The 21,769-nt window shown below is 47.7% G+C and overlaps 1 protein-coding gene across 1 annotated transcript in view; it reads right to left on the bottom strand.

Moving 5' to 3' along the window:
- DNAH17 (dynein axonemal heavy chain 17) overlaps positions 1-21,769 on the bottom strand; it is a 15,539,113-nt gene that overhangs the window by 3,654,012 nt on the left and 11,863,332 nt on the right. Inside the window, exon 63 of the mRNA XM_086931082.1 lies at positions 1,678-1,793. Within this exon, the coding sequence (XP_086787208.1) occupies positions 1,678-1,793 (116 nt within the window). The remainder of the gene's footprint in view (positions 1-1,677; positions 1,794-21,769) is intronic.

The following is a 21,769-nucleotide window of genomic DNA, read 5'->3' as shown; positions in this document are numbered from 1 at the left end:
AGAATCCATCTAAGGTATATCCTTCTCCAACTGGGAACACGGACGGTAAGAGAGGCAGTGCTTCAACTATATTTGTTGGACACGGTGAAGCACATGGCAAATTTCACTAAATTCTTTTACCATGCGCGAAAAGCCTTAATGGATAGTCCGACCACGGCACAACTTGACTTTTAACTGGTGGAAGGTCCCATGTAAAATGTGCCTCCTACATACACATCATTTTATTCAATTTTAAACACGTTTTTCATGTTGATTGTTCTTTTTTTTGCATTGATTTTTTTTTATCACTCAAATAAAGCATTGGCAGTCGTAATATCGAAAAGCAGAAGTCCATGGACGATATTGTAGTGAGGGAACTAAATTTCGACAGTCCCACAGTATGTAGAAAAGCTCCAAGTCAGGGCCAGAAGTCAATTACGGCGAGTTTGATAGGAAATGATCAACAGAAGGAACAGGTGAAGCTATAGGAGTTCACACCATACAAATTTTTTTACTGTGGGTCCTTAAATTAATATCCAAAGGAGATCATCATACATCTCAGAGATTGGAATCCTCCTGTCCTCACACGCAGAGTCACAACGCCACAGGCCAAAGTTTCGAAGCCCTGCAATCAACTCTGCCCAGTATGGACTTTGTTTCTGGACCCAGAGACCAGAGGCCCTCTACCCAGGGGTCCGGAAACCAATCTGGTGATGGCAGGTAGCCATTCAGGAACCTCACCAGGGCTGGTCGTTTTTCAGGGGGCATCTCTAAGACGCCCTCTGAGTGCATTTTACATTAATTCCCACACTGGCATCAGTGCGGGTTTAATGTGCTGAGACGTTTGCTGCCAAACTTCTCAGGTTTCAGAAAAGCCATTATGGAGCTGTGGAATTCAAAATCCCACTCTTTATGGCTTTACTGCGCTTATTTATTTTTAATTTGAGTTTTATATAGCGATTGCTAGACCAGAGGGTATCAGAGCGCTTTACAGGTTATGCAAATACATAAATACATTTATAGGAGGTACACAAGGAACTCTTAATGTAAAAGTCACAAGACAGTACAGCACTCAATGACTATACTGAAAAGAAAAACACAGGGTATATGGAGGAGAAAGGCATCAGGGGAAAAAAACGTACAAATATCTAAGAATGAACATGAAAAAAAAACCACTGGCTAATACTACACACATGGAATTTGGCCCCAACAACACCACGGTTTTCCTTTAAACGCGCGACCAACCTGAGAGACAACATTGTACACACCAGGCTAAGAAAGTAAAATCTATAACATACATTTGTCTCTTACAGATACATCATTACAGAAGACAAGTAATTTGTTCATCTGAAAGAGAAGATTAGTTATAGTTTTGTTACCTTAGAATAGATACCCCAGCAATACCAGCCCCGGAGGAGGGTCTGCGAACCAGGTTCACCCCAGAAAGTCCTGGAGGACAGAACAGGCAAAATAGCCATCCCTCCAGACTTGGCTGTTCAGGCAGTAATGTCTGGTGACTGCGTAATAACCCTTGTATCAGATCAACCATGACACCCATTTTCAATGTCTCATGGCTATCCTTTACCTAAACTCTCCTAAGGACTTTATCAAAGTCCACATTAACCACCTTCACCAGAGTGCCAATCTATTAACCCCAACTATTCACTTTACCAATGCACCTCTTTTTTCCCCTAATACCTGTTGGCCAGGGAAATTACTCGGTTGGTGTCATCAGCCTCCTGTTGGCATTTGATTTTTTCTGCTGTTGCTTTCTCAAAATCAGCTGTCAGGTTGGCCAAGTTTTCATTCAAAACCTAAAACAAGCATAAAATATCTGCTGACTTTACATTTCCCAGTAAAATTAAAGCATTCATTTATATTTTCTATACATTATTAGTTAGCACCACACAGAGTCTTTGAAAAACATTTATGTTTTCTAGACAAATATTAAACACAAGTTTGCACTTCAGCTTATCTTTGGCCAACTTGCGTAAATGCATTATTGATATGGGAATCAGTACTACGGCTGAGATATGCAGTACCCTTCTGCAAATCAAACATTTGAATTTTGGATTTGTGGTGGTTTGTGAAGGAATGGATGTCCATTTGTAGAAAGGAAACCTTATGGCCTGCCCTTTATTTTCCGTAAGTTCACTGAAAATCTGCAACCTCACTTAAGGCTCTGCTGGCCAGGTGGTACCCTCAAGTAAAAGTTACTTACCTTCAGTAATGTTATATCTGGTGGAGACACAGTCTAGCCACAGATTCCTTAACTTTGAATTTCTCCAGGTGCTAGTCTATATCCGGAAAATTTCCAGCAGTACATATGCTCGCCAGGGGATGGCGTCTTATGGCTCAGTGATGATGTCATCTCTGGATATGATGTCAGTGGAGCCATAAAGTTCTCTCCAGCACACAGATGTCAGTTTGCTCTGTGAAATCCTTCCACACCAGAATGCGGAGCCACTACAGAAACTGGATGTGGAAACAGAGTGCCAAAAAAGATAAAAAATCTTTGAAACATTAATAAAGAAAACACATCAAATGGTATAATAATACCAGACGTGGATTTTAAAAAACACCCCAGAAGAAAAAATAAACAAACACAGGGCTACATGAAACTCTATGCCCTGGTAAATAACCCCTATAAAAGGGAAATGACTATGCACTCTATAAACCCTTCCGCAATGGTAAGAAAAGTTATGGCAAAAGCCAACCATTACGTGATAAACGACCTCAGCAATGTAAAGGTACGAAGACAACAAGAAGACTCCATAGAAAGAACAAAAAATAATACTACCCGCTGGTGTGTTATCTAGAAGAAAGAGAGAAAGGGAGAAAGGGAGAAACAGAGAAAGCAAGAGAGAAAGAACACCCCGCTCTACTAACCACACATATTTGAAAACAGAGGTTATTGCAAAATCTCAACAAAAACTAAGTGGCCAGGTCAAGCGATTTGTTCAGTCCCAAAATAGATTAAGATAGTGATCACTAGTATATCATCTCATCAGTGAAAGGGTATATAACACTTACCTCCAGATGATTTGCAGAGCGGGGATGATGGGCATGGTGTTAAGGAATCTGCGGCTAGACTGTGTTGCTACCAGATGTAGCTTTACCGAAGGTAAGTAACTTTTACATCTGATAGAGACATCTAGCTGCAGATTCCTTAACTTTCAATTACATACCAAAGCTATACCCCATTGGAGGACGTTCTGCTAACTAATTCTACAAATGTTCAATGAGAACAATGGGGTCAACTAATGACTGACAAAGAGCCTGTGGGATAAAAAAACAAGAGCTGGCTCCTAATAGAACCTGTGACTTCCGTCACAGAGCATACAAATAAAAAACAACTGTACAGTTCAGAGAAAATCATGTGGAATAGTAAAAGAAGTGCTTGGCTCTTACTAACACCTATGGCTTCTCTCATGGAGCATATAATTAAAGCTACTGTACAAGCCTGAGAAAAATCGACCCTTGAAGGGAAAGAGTCAACAAGGGCTCTAAGAGTCGTCTTTGAGCTTTAAGAGTTCTCTGGTAGAGGACAGACAGGACCCCTTTACCCTAAAAACCACAAACGTGGGGGAGAAGACTGGAGGACCAAAGGGTGAAATACCTGATAGAAGATACATCATCTCTGCTGTTTCTGACAATAAGGAACATAAAAAGAGATGTCCTACTGGAAACCTAATAGGGCCCTCAGAACCCATTTCCCGAAGGAAATATGAACACCCCCCCTTTGTCATGATTAATAGTGTGGATAATATGAACAAGGTATTGAGAGATACCGGAACGCCTGGGCTAAATTGTGTTTGGCTACATGAAGAAATCTGCAAGAATAAACTAATATCGTGATTGAAATCCTGCTGGGGTGCGGCCCTATTACTTTTTGGGAGGTGTTGTGGATATATATACATATATATACATAAATATCCAGATCACTCCACTTGCTACTGCCACTGGCACTTCAGTCCTTGAAGAGTGGAGCGCGGACCACAAGTAAGGTGCTGGAATATTTTTATTAACCCATCAGCATCTCGGCTTAATATATGCATATACATATATATTTATACATATATATTTATATATATCAGCATCCAAAGAGATCCCATAGCCATGTGGGCGCGCTCTGCAGTGTGTGCTCTGCCCAGGGGTCGGATCCTGACCCAGGTAATTTTTTGAAACAAAGGAGGCGGCACAATCAGGAATCGATTTAAAGCCTTATTTATTGCAAGACTTCACCCCACCAACGCGTTTCGGCCTCACTCGGCCTTGTTCACGGTTGGTTAGTCCCTCTACAGTGTTTGTATTTATACTAGCCCATTTGTAGCCATTTATGAGGCATTATGGGAGATGTAGTTTCAGTTCATTTAAGTGATTAAAGAAAAGAAAGACTTTGCATGCTTTTGAATATTAGCACTTAAATAACAGTCAGTGTTCAAAATGAAGGGTTTAGTACCCATTGTCTTGACTTGATGTTTACTTTTTTATCCGTTATTGTTCCGGGTGTAGTACCCATTTTTGTTCTGAGGTTCTTATTCCAGATGGACATGCAGATCCTCTATATATATATAAAGAGAGAGAGATATATATCCGGGGCGAGAATGAGTCGCACACACATCGCGGTAAGTTTCAGCTTTTAATTTCTCTGAAAAAGCTCCGTTTTCCTAATGCATTTCGACCATACAACTTTGGTCTTCTTCAGAGGAGGAGCTGGGCAGGCATCGTGGGGCCGCGATCCAACTAGCAGGGCCAAGTCATTGCTCATTTAAATGTCAATCCCTCCAGTGGCAGCTGAAACGTGTAGATGCCGTCACAGTACCAATAACATCGAGAGGGAATTACCCCTTGGAGTGCTGAATTATTGCCCGTTACAGAGCGGTGATATTTTTGTGTGATATATATATATATATATATATATATATATATATATATATATATATATATATATATATATATACATTACTTACTGGCAGTCGCCAGTAGGTAGTTATAGTTAGAACCTATTTTTCTTAGGAAAAGCATTTTTTGATTTGCCAATATCTTTGGCGCCGTTTGACGAATCTTCGCGAAATGTTCAAAACTAACAGCCCGCTATGGTCAGCTCCTGTCTTGAAAGTTTCGGGTGATTCATCAAGTGGGGGCCGAGATAAAAGGCGGGTCCCAAAACACGTTTTCCCCGTGTTCATTTCCATAGGGAGAATTGGAACATGCCACAGCCTGAACTGCTGAATCGAATTATACAAAATTTGGCAAAAAGGTAGCTATTGGTTCAGAAAACGACCTTTTTTTTTTAAATGGTGTAAATCCGTTTGGGAGTTCCTGAGAAATTAAAAATGAAAAATTTCGATATCTGAGCACTGAAGAGGAGTTGCGACTCCTCCAGAGCACGAGCTTCATTCAAATTGGCTGCCAACACTCCAAACCAGGAAGTGTTGGCAGCCATCTTGTGACTCAGTAACCGAGTCACAAGAAAACAGTAAAACAAAGATGAAAAACAAGAAAAGGGGGCAGGGTAAAAACACTCTGACCCCCTAGGCCTGCTCAGGAGGTCCCACAAGGACACCTAGGCCCCAAAATAATATATAGAAATATTTTTTAAACGTCCAATGGTATCCCCGGGGCCATAATTGGCCTCAGGAGGGGGGCCATGCAGCACCCCTCCCCAAAACTTTAATTAAAAAATAAACAAGGCTGCCAGGCCCTGGGGGATGGGGTCCCCGCGGCCAAAAGTGGCCCAGAGAAGGGGGGCCACGCAGTCCCCCTCCCATAAAAAGAAAAAATTAAAAAAGAAACCAGAAATTCACCGGAGGCCCGCCCCCTCCAGCACTCTGATAACACACACCCTGGTGCATTCAAACTTGGGGAATTAAGTCCCCGGTAATACTGCGGGTCACTGGGGCCAACTAGCCGACCAGGTACCTCCAGTAAGCACCCCACACAGCTGGATTGCCAAGAGGTGGTTCGAGGCCACGCCCCCTTTTACACCACTCTGTGAAAGCACCTCTTGGCACACTGCTGGTGGTGCAATGATGTCCTCTTGTGTGCTGAGGACCTCAGGACACAAGTGAACTTCATCCCCTGAGCAGCAGTGCGCCAGGAGCTCATTTTGCAGAGTGGTGTAAAAAGGGTGTGTGGCCTCGGACCACCTCTCAGCAAACCAGCTATGTGGCGCTTACTGGAGGCACCTGGTAGGCTAGTTGGCCCCCAGGGACCCTCAGTATTCATGTGGACTTAATTTTCCAACTTACAACGTGCCAGGGGGCATGTTTATAGAGTGTTGGGAAAAGGGGGCGTGGCCTTTGCCCAGCTCTCAACAATCCCACTGTGTGGGGCTTACTGGAGGGAAGCGGTAGGCTAGTTATGGCTTACCTTTGCTGCGCGCTGGCATTTAGGGGCTCTGTAATTTTAAATATTTCCTGTTTTGTCTGCTCATTTAAATTTGTTTTATAGCACTTTTCCCCTGTTTTTAAATGATCCCACTCACTTGCACCATAATTGGGCCATTCACAGCGGCTTCAGCGGGTCCTTTCCAGCACGTTTCGCGCTTTCTGTTAACATAGGCGCCATCTTGGGGGTAGGTAGGTCGCCAGTCCAGGGAGCGCTCTAGCAGTCAGGCTGACTGGCTAGAGGCATCGAGAAGCAACACGTACAAAAGGGGCAGTGGAAGGTGGGTCTGCCTGTTAAGGCTTACCTTTGCTGCGCTCTGGTATTTAGGCGCTCTGTAATTTTAAATATTTCCCGTTTTTGTCTGCTCATTTAAATTAGTTTTATAGCACTTTTCCCTGTTTTTAAATTATCCCACTCACTTGCACCATAATTGGGCCATTCACCGCGGCTTCAGCGGGTCCTTTCCAGCGCGTTTCGCGCTTTCTGTTAACATAGGCGCCATCTTGGGGGTAGGTAGGTCGCCAGTCCAGGGAGCGCTCTAGCAGTCAGGCTGACTGGCTAGAGGCATCGAGAAGCAACACGTACAAAAGGGGCAGTGGAAGGTGGGTCTGCCTGTTAAGGCTTACCTTTGCTGCGCGCTGCGCTCTGGTATTTAGGCGCTCTGTAATTTTAAATATTTCCCGTTTTTGTCTGCTCATTTAAATTAGTTTTATAGCACTTTTCCCCTGTTTTTAAATTATCCCACTCACTTGCACCATAATTGGGCCATTCACCGCAGCTTCAGCGGGTCCTTTCCAGCGCGTTTCGCGCTTTCTGTTAACATAGGCGCCATCTTCGGGGTAGGTAGGTCGCCAGTCCAGGGAGCGCTCTAGTAGTCAGGCTGACTGGCTAGAGGCATCGAGAAGCAACACGTACAAAAGGGGCAGTGGAAGGTGGGTCTGCCTGTTAAGGCTTACCTTTGCTGCGCGCTGCGCTCTGGTATTTAGGCGCTCTGTAATTTTAAATATTTCCCGTTTTTGTCAGCTCATTTAAATTAGTTTTATAGCACTTTTCCCCTGTTTTTAAATTATCCCACTCACTTGCACCATAATTGGGCCATTCACTGCGGCTTCAGAGGGTCCTTTCCAGCGCGTTTCGCGCTTTCTGTTAACATAGGCGCCATCTTGGGGGTAGGTAGGTCGCCAGTCCAGGGAGCGCTCTAGCAGTCAGGCTGACTCGCTAGAGCCCTATATAGGCGAGACATGCAAGCGCGCAGCGTGTGCGTGCGGCGTGTGTGCCGCAGTAACGCCGGAGTCACGCCAGAGTCCAGCCCGTCCGCGCTAAGGACGGGCTGGATGGCTGGGAGACTGGACATGCTGACGGTGAGTTAATTGAGATCAGCTATTCCTGGCAGGACCTGCTGACTCTCAAGCCTCCCACACTGCCTTGCCATCATAGGTACGCCCCAGAGTCGCTTTTGACCTCCCCAGGCTGTCACTGTTTTCGGCCTACTCTTACGGTGCCGGCTCCTACTGCGGTCGTCACACCTGTAGGTTCAAGTGCGAAATCGGGAATCACGATGAGGAGCGATAAGGGGTTTCTCATAAACGCGAGGTCTTTGATTAAGAACAATCTCGCATTTAAGGATTTCGTCTTGTCCAGAAAACCCGCCTGGGTCTTCATCACAGAAACGTGGGCCAAGGACTCCTCGGGACCTGATTTGGTTGAGGCAGTACCGGATGGTTATTCGTTGGTGATGGAGGATAGAGTGGGACGTATTGGGGGGGGGGCTGGGAATCCTTTACAGAGACTGCTTTTCCTGCCATACTATCCCACTCTCTACACTGCAAAACTCTTTTCAGGCCCTTCAGTTTTCTATCAACGGATCATATGTAGTTCCGTTTACGGGCCTCCTCATTTATAGACCACCGGGGACCAGAACAGATTTTGGTCATCACATGCTCACTATTTTAGAGCCACACTTTGGCTGTGAGCATCTTACTGTTCTGGGGGACATGAATTTCCATTTTGAAAATCTGGAGTCAAAGGAAACTCTATCCCTATTGGATATTTTCTCTGGATGTGGGATGAAACAGCTAGTCAATGATCCCACCCATCAAGCAGGTCATATGCTGGATGGGGTCTTTTCTAACGACCCCCGTCTGACCATCGGGACTCCCATCCCTCTCTCTTGGTCGGACCATTTTGCGATCCCTTTAGAATTAACAATCCCAACTGTCAAGAGCAAGGTGAATGAGCCAAGTAAAATGGAATTGAGGCGTAACCTCAAAAGCATTACCAATGACATGCTCGCCCCTAGATTGCCCAGTCGGATGATCACCTCAGAGGAGGACGTAGGTAATGCAGTAGAGAAGTTGGATACTGCTATTAAAACAGCTATTGATGACCTGGCCCCTGCCTCACTCCGTTATTCCACGAGGAAAAGCCCATCGGCACCGTGGTTCTCGGAATCATTAAGACTCCTTAGGCAGGGAGTTCGAAGACAGGAACGCCTTTGGAGGACTAGCTGGGATCTGCGAGAGAGGGACAGTCACAAAACCCTCCTAAAGAAGTACAAAATGGAGGTGATAAAGACTAAACAAGAGTATTTCACCTCTCTGACTTCCTCACTCTCCTCGCCGAAAGAGCTGTTTAAGATCGTAGACACGGTCACATCATTGAAGGTGCCGGACCCTGTTGTTAGCTCAAAGCAGCTCTGTAATGATGTCGCACAATTCTTTCAATCTAAAATTGTGGACATTTATTCGGCTTTAGAATCTCAGAGGTCGGCACTATCTTCCTCTCCGTGCTTTCCTGTCCCCTCATTAACATCTTCCGAGGAGGTACCGTCAGGGTGTTTTTCCAGCTTTCCACCCCTCTCCCTACAGGAACTTGAAGTTCTCCTACTCAAGACTAGGTCGGGGTCTCCCTTAGACCCTTGCCCCCTTAAACTTCTTAAACAATGCAAAGAGACTCTCCTGCCTCTGCTATTAGAGGTCATGAACAGGGCAATGAGAGATGGGACTTTCCCGCTACAATGGAAAAGAGCGGTGGTGAAACCACTGTTAAAAAAGTCTACATTGGACCCGGGTGTTCTCAAAAACTTCCGCCCCATTTCGCTGCTCCCAGCCCCAGCAAAGATGTTGGAAACACATCTCAACCAGCATCTTGCTGCCTTCCTGGAAACCTCTGGCCTTTTAGATCACTCGCAGCCTGGATTCCGGAGAGAGCATAGTACGGAGTCGGCCCTTACCACTTTGCTTGATAACATCAACATCCGCACTAGAGTGGATAAGGGCCAGACTACTCTCCTTATCCTGCTAGATCTTACGGCTGCGTTTGATACCCTGTCTCCCTCAGTGTTAACATCTCGTCTGAGGGAGATAGGGGTTGAGGGGCCCGCACTTAGTTTGCTGACCTCCTTCCTCAGCCAGAGGGAACATAGAGTTAAGCTGGGGGAGTTCCTATCTCCATCCCTTCCTGTGCAGTGTGGGGTCCCTCAGGGGTCGGCATTAAGTCCGACCCTTTTTAACATCTATGTGACCCCACTTGCCAGGCTCATTAGATCTTACGGGATGGAGGTAGTCTCCTACGCCGATGACACGCAGATATTGATGTCTCTCGCCCAACCTGCCATCTCGGCTGCCTCCAATTTTAGACACTGCATGGAGGCAGTGGCTCAATGGATGATTTGCAATTCATTGAAGCTCAACGGCGAGAAGACAGAAATTCTGGTGTTCGGAGGTAAGGAGGACATTTGGTCGGCGGAATGGTTGCCTTCATCTTTTTTTTTTTTTTTTGTTTTTTGTTTTTGGAAGACCTTTATTTCACATTTGTCCATCATCATACAGGGTGCATTGCATGGCCCACAGAGGGGCGAATCAAATAGTCAAGAAACAGAGTGATACGGCATGGATGACACAGCCATTTAGCTGGCAACCCGGGGGGTCCAGCGGCAGTATACATGATGGAATCAGCATTGTCATTTGGAATTGCCCATAAGAAATGATCAGTCTAATTTTCTCTTTTTTTTTTGTAACAACAGTAGAAATGTGTCATTCAGGCAAGCGTCGCAGTCATCGCAGCTTGTTCCCCGGGACCTCACCTAGGTGTGTGTAGAGCTGTATAAGTGCATAGCAATGCGTGGGTCTCGGGGTGGTTGTGGGTATGGCTCGCATTGCAATGCTCTACCGTGCATGACAATCAGTGTGTGGTATAGCTCACTGAGGCATAAAACTACCGGTGAAGGCTCGCGAGTCCAGGTCGCAGCCCTAAAAGCGATGTCCACATGTGCGGCAGCAGGGCGTGCACACTAATCCTCAGGTCCCAGGCGCAGCGGTCAGTCAGTGTTAGGACAGGTTCACTCCGCCTTGCCGCGTGTATGTTCACTGCGTGTGCCGGAGCCCTGAGCGTCAGTACCTCTTCGTACTCCAGGTGTAGCATGCGTTTCGTAGTGTGCTGTCGCCTAGTGGTCGCTCTATCCTCAGTGTCCATATCGAAAGTGTAAGTCTGGTCGGGGAACTTGACCAGCGGTTAAACTATCCCCCACGCGTCATAACGGCAGGGGAAAACTGGGGTCGGGTAATGTATCGCGGTCAGGGAGTGGGTGGAGGGGGGGCATGAAGGAGATCATCGTGTGATGTAGCGGGGGGGGGGTAAGCAGCCAGAGGGACCAGGGCTAGGAGGACAGGAGCTGTGTGTGGGGGGGGTGCGGGGGGGGAGGGGAGATGGTGCACTTCCAGGCAAGGTCTCGGCATGTGAGTGCGCCCAGCGCGTCTATGAGGCAGGCGGTGGTCGCCTTAGGTCATCTCATGTTCCTGGCAGGCCTCCTGATATGTCTGGAGGAGATCGTCCCAGAGCTGGGCGATGGGGAACTTGCGTAGTCCCGCCGTTTCCTCCCTCAGGAGCACGGCACTTTCCGCTCGCGCCCAGTTAGTGAAGGACGTTCGCCAGTGCTGTGTGTGGGGAGGGGTAGCAGATTTCCAATGCTTGGTGAGCAGGCGTTTGGCTGTGATGAGGCCCATGTCCCAAAAGCGCGCTTGCACTTTGTTGGACTTAGTGCGTTTGTATAACCCGAGAACGCACGCTTCCCAGGTGTGTGGTAGCCTCTCTTCAGCTCCATGTGAGAGGAGTTTCAGGACTACTTCCCAGTATTCCCTCACCTCAGAGCAGTGCCACAGCATGTGTAGCAAGTCCGCTCCCGGTAGAGAGCAGCGCTGGCAGGCCGCATCCGCAAGCGGGAAGTACCTATTGATTTTATACGGCGTGAGGTATGCGCGCTGGAGCAAATAGTACTGTATAATCTTAAAGCGGGGGTTTCTAGGGATGTTGGTCGGTCCCGCCAAGACCATCGCCCACTCCTTATCGGTCCAGTCCCGGCCCCTGTCCGCCGCCCATTTGTCACGCAGCGGCTGTGTAGAAGGTTGCGAGTGTGTTTGTAACGCCTGCGCCAGCCAGTGTATGATGTGCGATCCGTTGCCCATGACATGCAGGTACTGGATATAGCAATGCATCGGGAGTTCTTCCGTCACTTCACCCCAGGAGGCTGTGAGCGTGCGCAGTAGCGACGCGTGCTGCAAGAACTGCCCAGCCGGGAGATCTGCGCTGTCAGCCAGGGCTGCGAAGGTAAGCAATTCGCCTTCAGCGTACAGGTCGCTCAGCGTGTCCACCCCCGCCCGTGCCCATGCTTCCAAGCGCGTTTCCGTGAGGATCCCCGCCGGGGTCGGTGTGCCCAGCAGTGGTATGACCGGGGCATACGGCTTGGTCGCTCTGGTAAGGCGTAGGCACCTCAGGAAACATTTCCGCGCCACCGCCACGTGCAGCTGGGAGGGGCATATGGTTGCCTTCATCTTTGGGCGTGTGCCCAACACCCACTGCCCTGGCCAGGAACCTAGGAGTCATGATTGACCCTTTTTTGGGGTTGGGTCAGCAAGTAAGTAGGACTATTTCCACCTGCTGGGGCATAATAAACATCCTGAGGAAGATAAAACATTACCTGTCCCTTCAAGCTAGAAAGCAAATTGTAATAGCATTAATAGGCTCAAGACTAGATTATTGTAATGCCTTATACCTTGGCATTAACAAGAGTCTGATAATGCGACTTCAAATGGTGCAGAATGCCGCCGCGAAGTTTGTGCTAGATCTCCCTAGGCGGGCCTCTGCCACGGCTGCCAGGAAAGCATTGCATTGGCTTCCAATTGAGGCCAGGATTTCTTTTAAGTCCCTTTGTTTGATCTATGGGGCCCTGGCCACTAACAAATCTGGGAGCCTGAGGGATCTGTTAATTCCATATACCCCTTCCAGATCCTTGCGCTCTGCTAACAAATTCTTGCTATCAATCCCCCGTGTCCGTAGAGCTAGGTGGGGTGGCAGAGCCTTTTCAACTTTGGCTCCAAGGTTGTGGAACTCTCTGCCGTCTGAGATTAAAACCCTTCCCTCAAAGCAAGCCTTTAGAAAGGCCCTTAAGACGTGGCTATTAGCCAAAGCCTATCCTTAGCTCTGGTTTTGCCTTTTTTAATTTTCTTTGTTAGGCGCCTTGATGCCTACGGGCTTAGTTGCACGTTATAAATTTATATTTCAATTCAATTCTAGTTGGTCCTAAAGTTCTCCCAGCAGCGAAGGGGACTTCAATCCCCATCCAAGAGCACGCCTGGGAGCGCGTTTGCAGAGTGGGAACTGGGGTGGTGGAGTGAGCTAAAGAATGGTGATGGATTAAACCTAGATCAGTTGATTGGGGGTGAGTGTTTGATTTGTCCAAGCGCTCCGTCCATCATCCCCTTTAGTATCGCTTTGTTCGCCCTAAGTTGGAAGGGTATGGCCAGACGTGGGTCCCTTGCTTACTCTGTCACTGGTTTCAAGATAGCCTGGCTGATGAGGGTTATGAACCCTAAACTGGTCTCAGGATGCTTGTTTCCGGTCCAGGGAAGACATGGCTTGGCAGTTCGGGCTGGACTGTCCCCATGAGGCACAAGGTCAGACTGATTAACATATGGCCATGTCTGAACTGGGGTGGTGGAGTGAGCTAAAGAATGATGATGGATTAAACCTAGATCAGTTGATTGGGGGTGAGTGTTTGATTTGTCCAAGCGCTCCGTCCATCATCCCCTTTGGTATCGCTTTGTTCGCCCTAAGTTGGAAGGGTATGGCCAGACGTAGGTCCCTTGCTTACTCTGTCACTGGTTTCAAGATAGCCTGGCTGATGAGGGTTATGAACCCTAGACTGGTCTCAGGATGCTTGTTTCCGGTCCAGGGAAGACATGGCTTGGCAGTTCGGGCTGGACTGTTCCAATGAGGCACAGGGTCAGACTGAATTTCATATCCTGAACTGGGGTGATGGAGTGAGCTAAAGAATGATGATGGATTAAACCTAGATCAGTTGATTGGGGGTCAGTGTTTGATTTGCACAAGCGCTGCGTCCATCATCCCCTTTGGTATCGCTTTGTTCGGCGTAAGTTGGAAGGGTATGCCCAGACGTGGGTCCCTTGCTCACTCTGCCACTGCATTCAAGTTAGCCTGGCTGATGAGTTAGGAACCCGAAACTGGTCCCAGGATGCTAGTTTCTGGTCCAGGGAAGACATGGCTTGGCAGTTCAGGCTCTACTTTTCCCATGAGGCACAGGGTCAGACTGATTTGCATATGGCCATGCCTGAACTGGGGTGGTGGAGTGAGCTAAAGAATGATGATGGAATAAACCTAGATCAGTTGATTGGGGGTGAGTGTTTGATTTGTCCAAGCGCTCCGTCCATCATCCCCTTTGGTATCGCTTTGTTCGCCCTAAGTTGGAAGGGTATGGCCAGACATGGGTCCCTTGCTTACTCTGTCACTGGTTTCAAGATAGCCTGGCTGATGAGGGTTATGAACCCTAAACTGGTCTCAGGATGCTTGTTTCCGGTCCAGGGAGACATGGCTTGGCAGTTCGGGCTGGACTGTTCCCATGAGGCACAGGGTCAGACTGAATTTTATATCCTGAACTGGGGTGATGGAGTGAGCTAAAGAATGATGATGGATTAAACCTAGATCAGTTGATTGGGGGTGAGTGTTTGATTTGCACAAGCGCTGCGTCCATCATCCCCTTTGGTATCGCTTTGTTCGGCGTAAGTTGGAAGGGTATGCCCAGACGTGGGTCCCTTGCTCACTCTGCCACTGCATTCAAGTTAGCCTGGCTGATGAGTTAGGAACCCGAAACTGGTCCCAGGATGCTTGTTTCTGGTCCAGGGAAGACATGGCTTGGCAGTTCAGGCTCTACTTTTCCCATGAGGCACAGGGTCAGACTGATTTGCATATGGCCATGTCTGAACTGGGGTGGTGGAGTGAGCTAAAGAATGATGATGGATTAAACCTAGATCAGTTGACTGGGGGTGAGTGTTTGAATTGCTCAAGCGCTCTGTCCATCATCCCCTTTGGCATCGCTTTGTTTGCCCTAAGTTGGAAGGGTATACCCAGAATTGGGTCCCTTGCTCACTCTGCCACTGGATTCAAGATAGCCTGGCTGATGAGGATTATGAACCCTAAACCGGTCCCAGGAGGCTTGTTTCCGGTCCAGGGAAGACATGGCTTGGCAGTTCGGGCTGGACTGTTCCCATGAGGCACAGGGTCAGACTGATTTGCATATGGCCATGTCTGAACTGGGGTGGTGGAGTGAGCTAAAGAATGATGATGGATTAAACCTAGATCAGTTGATTGGGGGGTGAGTGTTTGATTTGCTCAAGCGCTCCGTCCATCATCCCCTTTGGTATCGCTTTGTTGGCCCTATTATGTACTGGGGCCTTACAGAGAAGGTCATGCCAATCACAGGGGTTCCCCAATGCATAGTGTTCCCTAGTGTAAGTGGGTGTTTTCACTGTATTCTAAGTGTCTTATAGTATTGCACTGGCTCTAGGCCTGGTTAGTCAGAGACAGTTACCACCAGTACCTGTCAGCAGAAAGTTGGGGGCACAGGAAGACTTTGCAAAAAGGCCTCTTTCTGCTCTTCTTGTTGGTTCTTTGTGCACATCTCTTGTTTCTTTCTGCACCTTTCTTCGCCTTCTGGACTTCTGCTGGCTCTTTCTGCATTTCTATTGCTTCTTTCTGCACCTTTGTTCGTCTTTCTGGACTTATGTTGCCTCTTTCTGCATTTCTCTTGCTTCTTTTTGTGCCTTTCTTTCTCTTTCTGCACATGCCCTACCTCTGTAGATATAGTTAGAAATTAGCATTTAAAAAACCTTTGAAATTCACTGAAAAAAACACAGGTTTCAGTGACGTTATAGTTAGAAATTAGCATTTAAAAAACTTTTGAAATTCACTGAAAAAACACAGGTTTCAGGGACGTTATAGTTAGAAATTAGCATTTAAAAACCTTAGAAATTCACTGAAAAAAACACAGGTTTCAGAGACGTTATAGTTAGATAGACATTTCACTCATACAAAACCAGAGAAATGTGGCCGTTATAGTGAGTTAAGCTAACTATAACTTGCGCCCCCGCAATGCACTGCTGATGACGTCACATATTACATCCTTCATGACATGGTCAGTTACATCACTGATGACATCACTGATTCTATCTCAAATGACATCACTGATGACATCATCCACGTGATAATCTAACCCTAATATAACTTTTGATACATTCACTCTAAAATAAAGACTATCATTTTCTAAACCCTAGACACACCAATACCAGTTACTACATATCACTCACTGATTCCTAGGTCTACACACATATCCACTCTTTCACCCATACACACAGTCACTCATCAATATAGCACTATCATACTCACACACCTAGTCAGTCATGCAAAGAATCAATCATACTCCCATTTACTCACCTATACAGTTGAACACACAACACCTCACTCACTCATTCATACAGATAGCAACACATACTCTCTTATACAATCACTGATACAAGCACACACTCATCCATACAGGCACACTTACAATCACTCACTCTCACATATAGTCATTTATATAGTCCAACACTCACATATACTGCTTTTCACATATGTAGTTACTCAGACATGAGCAACTGAGACATCCATTCACTCACCAACACACCCATACACACAATCCACCACCCATACAGCCCTTCATAGATGCACTCTTGAACCCATACACCCAGTGACTCACCTACTCACACATCTATACTTAGAGTCACACCCCCACCCACCCACATAGACACTCAGGCACCCATACAGATACTCAGACAACCAATCAATAACCCATATTGACACTCATGTAGCTACTCACCACCCTTGCAGCCACTTACACACCAACTGGCAGACCAGTACAGACATTCCCACAATTTAGTCACTAACCCATGCATTCAGAAAGACACAATTAATCACTCACTCATACAGTCAATCACAGACCTATTAAATCATGCGTTCAGACACTTATACACCCACTCATTCTTCAATACACTTTGGTATATATATATATATATATATATATATATATATATAAAGGAAAGAGTTGCTCTGCATGAGACCGCACACATGGTAAGTAACCCACTTTATTGAAGGCATGGCAGGTTACAAAGGCTCACAGCACAGGTCTTCTCAGGTCTTCTCTGGGGGGCTTGCCTGACGCGTTTCGAACATCCTTGTTCTTAATCATAGGCATAACTCAAACGGAGCAGCAACAGCAGTTATTTAAATTTGCCAACGTCCCTCCCCCGGGCGCATACCAAACAGCTTTATGGGAGTTGAAGTCCTGCAATAAACATAAACACCAAGTGGGTATTGCTGACATCCAAAAATATACACAGTCCCCAGCAAAAGGCAGTTTTGCTGGGGGGGCAACAGCTGGAAGCCTGCACCTTTCAACACTGAAATAATCTCCCCCCAGCAATGCCAGTCCCGGTACAGAGAACTCTGGGACCTGTAGTTTTTACATCATGCTGCAGAAGGTGCGCTGATATGTGATCAAGGGCAGGTGGTCCCCGACCAATGGGAGCGCATCATGAGGTATTCAAAGGTGTGGGACCTGAGAGACTGTGTTTCACCGGGCATCTGAGGAAGGCGCATGTCGCGCCGAAATGCATTATGCCGCAGTGTTCTAAATAAAGCCTCCAAAAGGTTTCCCTGTGTGGCTTCTCACCGTTCTTTATTGGAGGGGCGCTGTCTTGGATATATATATGTATATGTATATATATATAAATATATATATATATATATATATATATATATATATATATATATATATATATATACCTGTGATCAAGTCTAGAAAGCCGAAACGCGTCAGAAAATGAGCATACTGCCAGCTTTATTATGGAATAAAGAGGTTGGAATTACCAGCGTGTGGGCTTCTGCACCTATTTTGCAATGTTTGATTACGGGCCTCTCCGTGCCCGCTTGCTTAAGCCTCCCTGCAGGGCTGGTGGCTCCCTTTACAGAGGTTTCTTTGCTGGACTAAAGCACAAGTTACTTACCTTCGGTAACGATATATCTGTAACAAACAGTAGTTAGTGATAGATTTCTTACCTTAGAATATCCCCAGGCGTCAGACTGGATCCGGAAAGTTTTGTGTAGCAGTACCCCTGCAAATCGGTAGGCGGCGTCTGCGGCTCCGCATCTGTCGTCTACGTCGTGGTGGCCGGGATGACGTAGTCGGAGTACTTAGACGCCGCCCCTTCGGGCGCTGACGTCAGTTCTTGTACATAGCTTTCCGCGCCAGGAATGCAGAGCCATGCCAGAGACCGACACTGGTGCCATGAAAGTAGGGCCCTGAAAGGGATGTCCTTAACCCTAGATATCGGTTCGCAGAACGGGAAGGATGGGTGGGGCGGTAAGGAATATAACACTAACTACTGTTTCCTACAGATATATCATTACCGAAGGTAAGTAACTTGTGCATCTGAAAGAAACAGGTTAGTGTTAGATTCCTTACCTTAGAATAGATACCCCAGAAATACCAAGCCCGGTGGTTGGTCTGCGAACCAAGATCACACCAGGAAGTCCTGAAAAACGGAACAGCCGAAAAAGCCATTTCTCCGGACTTGGCTGTCCAGGTAGTAGTGTCTAGCAAACGTGTGCAGCGAGGCCCACGTAGCTGCCTGACAGATGTCCTGTAAGGGGACTCCCCGATCCAGGGCAGTTGTAGCCGCCGTGGCCCGATTGGAATGGGCCCTCAGCCCAACAGGGGGCTCCTTTCTAGCCAAGGAGTAACAGACCTTGTTGCACAACACAACCCACTGAGAGATTATTTGTTTGTGCACTGCCCGTCCCTTCTTCGCGCCCACGTAACCAACAAAGAGCTGGTCGTCTACCCGGAACTGGCGTGTGCGATCTAGAAGGAGGGCACACGTTTAGGGTCCAGACGGTGGAGCCTCTCTTCCTCTTTCGAGGGATGCGGAGGTGGAAAGAAGGTGGGCAAGGTGATGGACTGCCCGATATGAAAGGCTGTGACCACTTTGGGCAGAAAAGAAGGACAAATTTTTAAGACAACTTTGTCCGGATGGACAGAAAGGAAAGGAGACTTAGAAGAAAGAGCCTGGAGCTCACTCACTCTCCTGGCAGAGGTGATGGCAACCAGGAATGCAGTCTTAAGAGTCAGAAGACGGAGAGGGCAATTGTGAAGTGGCTTGAAAGGAGCGCACATAAAATAGGTTAGAACAAGGTTCAATTCCCACTGAGGCATCACAAAAGGAACAGGAGGAAACATGTGCCTTTCAAGAATCTATTTACAACAGGGGACTTGAAAAGAGAAGGCTGATCAGGAAGCCTCAAGAAGGCAGAAATGGCAGGGAGGTAGCCCTTAAGAGTGCTCAGAGCAGAGCCCTGCTGGGCAAGAGAAAGAAGGAAGAGGAGAACATCTGAAAGGGGGGCAGAGAAAGGATCTACAGCCTTTGCTGTGCACCATGCCACAAATTTGTTCCACCTGCAGGCATATTCCGATTTTGTGGAGGGATGCCTGGCTGCCAGAATCACATCACAAACTTCAGGAGGCAAGTCAAATGGCCTAAACTGCCGCTGCTCAATCTCCACGCATGGAGGTGGAGGCTGGACAGTTCGGGTGGAGGGCCGTCCCCTGCTGCTGTAACAGAAGGTCCTCCTGAAGAGGCAGACGAATCAGGGGATCGACTGACATGTTGAGTAGCTCGGGATACCAGTACCTTTGTGCCCAGTCCGGAGCATCAAGGATGACTTAGGTCCGGTCACGCCTGATCTTCTTCAGCACTCTGGGTAGAAGTGGTATAGGCGGAAAGGCGTACAAGAGACCCCAGCTCCACTCGCGACGAAAAGCGTCGCCGAGCAAGTGACACCTTGGAAATTCCAAGGCACAGAACTGATGACATTGCGCGTTCTCTTCGGTGGCGAATAGATCTAACCAAGGCTCTACCCACTGTTGAAAGAGACCTTGCGTCACGTCCGATTTCAGACGCCATTTGTGATCCATCATGCACTGGCGGGTGAGTTTGAGCTCCCAGGCGTTCAGGGAACCTGCCAGGTGTTGAACCACAAGGGTGATGCCCTGGTTTTCCAGCCATGTCCAGTGGCGCAGAGCCTTCTGACAAAGGGTCGACTACCCCACCGCCTTGTTTGTTGCAGTACCACATGTCTGTGGTGTTTCTGGTGAACACCTGCACAACACTTCCCCGGACAGAGGGAAGGAATGCCTTCAGTGCAAGCCGGATCGCCCGCAGCTCCAGAAGGCTGATGTGGAGCAGGGAGTCCGCCGGAGACCAGAGGCCTCTGATCTCCCTCTCTCCCAGGTGCCCCCCCATCCCAGGAGGGACGCATCCGTCACCACCACGTGCTCCGGTTGAGGTAGGGAGAGAGATCTGCCGCTGACCCAATCGCGGTTCGTGAGCCACCACTGCAACTGTCTTGCAGCGCCCTCCCAGATCCGGACGTGGTCGGACAGATTGCCCTGTTGCTGTGCCCACTGAAACTTCAGGTCCCACTGCAGAGCCCGCATCCTCCACCTGGGGTGATGCACCAAAAGGATGCAGGAGGTCATCAGCCTCAGGAGCCGTAGCGCCAACCTGACCGAGACTCCGGATAAAGGCTGAAAGATCGGAATCAGAGCCTGAATATCCCAAACCAGCTGTGCGGGGGGATAAACCTGAAACTGCGCTGAGACCAGAACCGCTCCAATGAAAAGGAGCTTCTGAGAGGGGCATAGGTGTGACTTCGGCACGTTGATGGAGAACCCCAGCGAGTGCAGGAGGTCGGCCGTAGTCTGGAGGTGGGAGACGACTGTCTGGGGCAAGCCCGCCTTCAACAATCAGTCGTCGAGATAGGGGAACACTGAAATCCCTCATCTGCGCAGATGAGCTGCGACCACCGCCATCACTTTCGTGAACACCTGTGGGGCGCTGCTAAGGCCGTAAGGGAGCACGGTAAACTGAAAGTGCTCGTGGCCTACCGTGAACCGTAGGTAACGCCGGTGGGCCGGCAGGACGGGGATGTGGAAATATGCATCCTGCAAGTTCAACGCTACCATCCGGTCTTCCTGGGTCCAGGGCAGCTAGGACCTGAGACAAAGTCAGCATCTTGAACTTCTCCTTCCGGAGGAAGTCGTTGATGCTCCGAAGGTCCAAGATAGGGCGTAGGCCTCCTTTGCCCTTCCTGGGTACCGGAAAGTAGTGGGAAAGAACTAGTTACTTACCTGTACACTATGGTTCTCCAGTATTATCTTTCATAGATTCACATGCTTGTATCTTCCCCGTCGTCATGGTGGGAGTCTCCCGGTAAATAATAATCATAGCAGTAGAAGAAAAAACTGCCTGAAACCATAGAGTAGAGAAACCAGAGGGTAACCTCTCCTCCTCATTATGTGGCCCAAACTACAGCCAATCAGCAACCAGCCCCAGCCTACACCATTCCCAGCAGAGCCACCATACCTCAGATTTCCTACCGCCCAAGAGTGAGCTATACAGGAAAACCAGAGATAAAAGGCGGTCTACCTAAAGGAAACGGGGAGGCGGGCGGGCGCATGTGAATCTATGAAAGATAATACTGGAAAACCATAGTGTACAGGTAAGTAACTAGTTCTTTCTCCAGTATTCAATCTTTCATAGATTCACATGCTTGTATCAGATTAGATAGCAGTTCCTGTAGTTAGAGCGTTTCTAGGCTAGACCCCTTTCCTATCTCGGGGTTGTGTGCCATAAATTGCTTCTATTACAAAAGAACTTTCCACAATACCAAGGCATGATCAATTAAACATTGACATCATAATTATTTGCGTAAAGAGAAAAGCATATTATACAGTAAACAGAAAGTTGCAGAATACAAGTCATAAACATGTACCTTATTTAAAGAGATGTCGCAGGACTGCCTGCCCCACTGCTGCATCTGCTTTCCATTCCGTGTCCAGACAGTAATGCTTGGTGAATGTATGAGCAGTCGACCAGGTTGCTGCTCTACATATGTCTGGAAGGGGTACTCCTGCCAGCAATGCAGAAGACGTCGCCATTTTCCGTGTATCATG

Source organism: Lissotriton vulgaris, chromosome 7 (genome assembly GCF_964263255.1).
Source record: "Lissotriton vulgaris chromosome 7, aLisVul1.2, whole genome shotgun sequence".
In the NCBI taxonomy this organism is placed as follows: domain Eukaryota; kingdom Metazoa; phylum Chordata; class Amphibia; order Caudata; family Salamandridae; genus Lissotriton; species Lissotriton vulgaris.
This window is presented reverse-complemented; position numbering and strand designations above follow the sequence as displayed.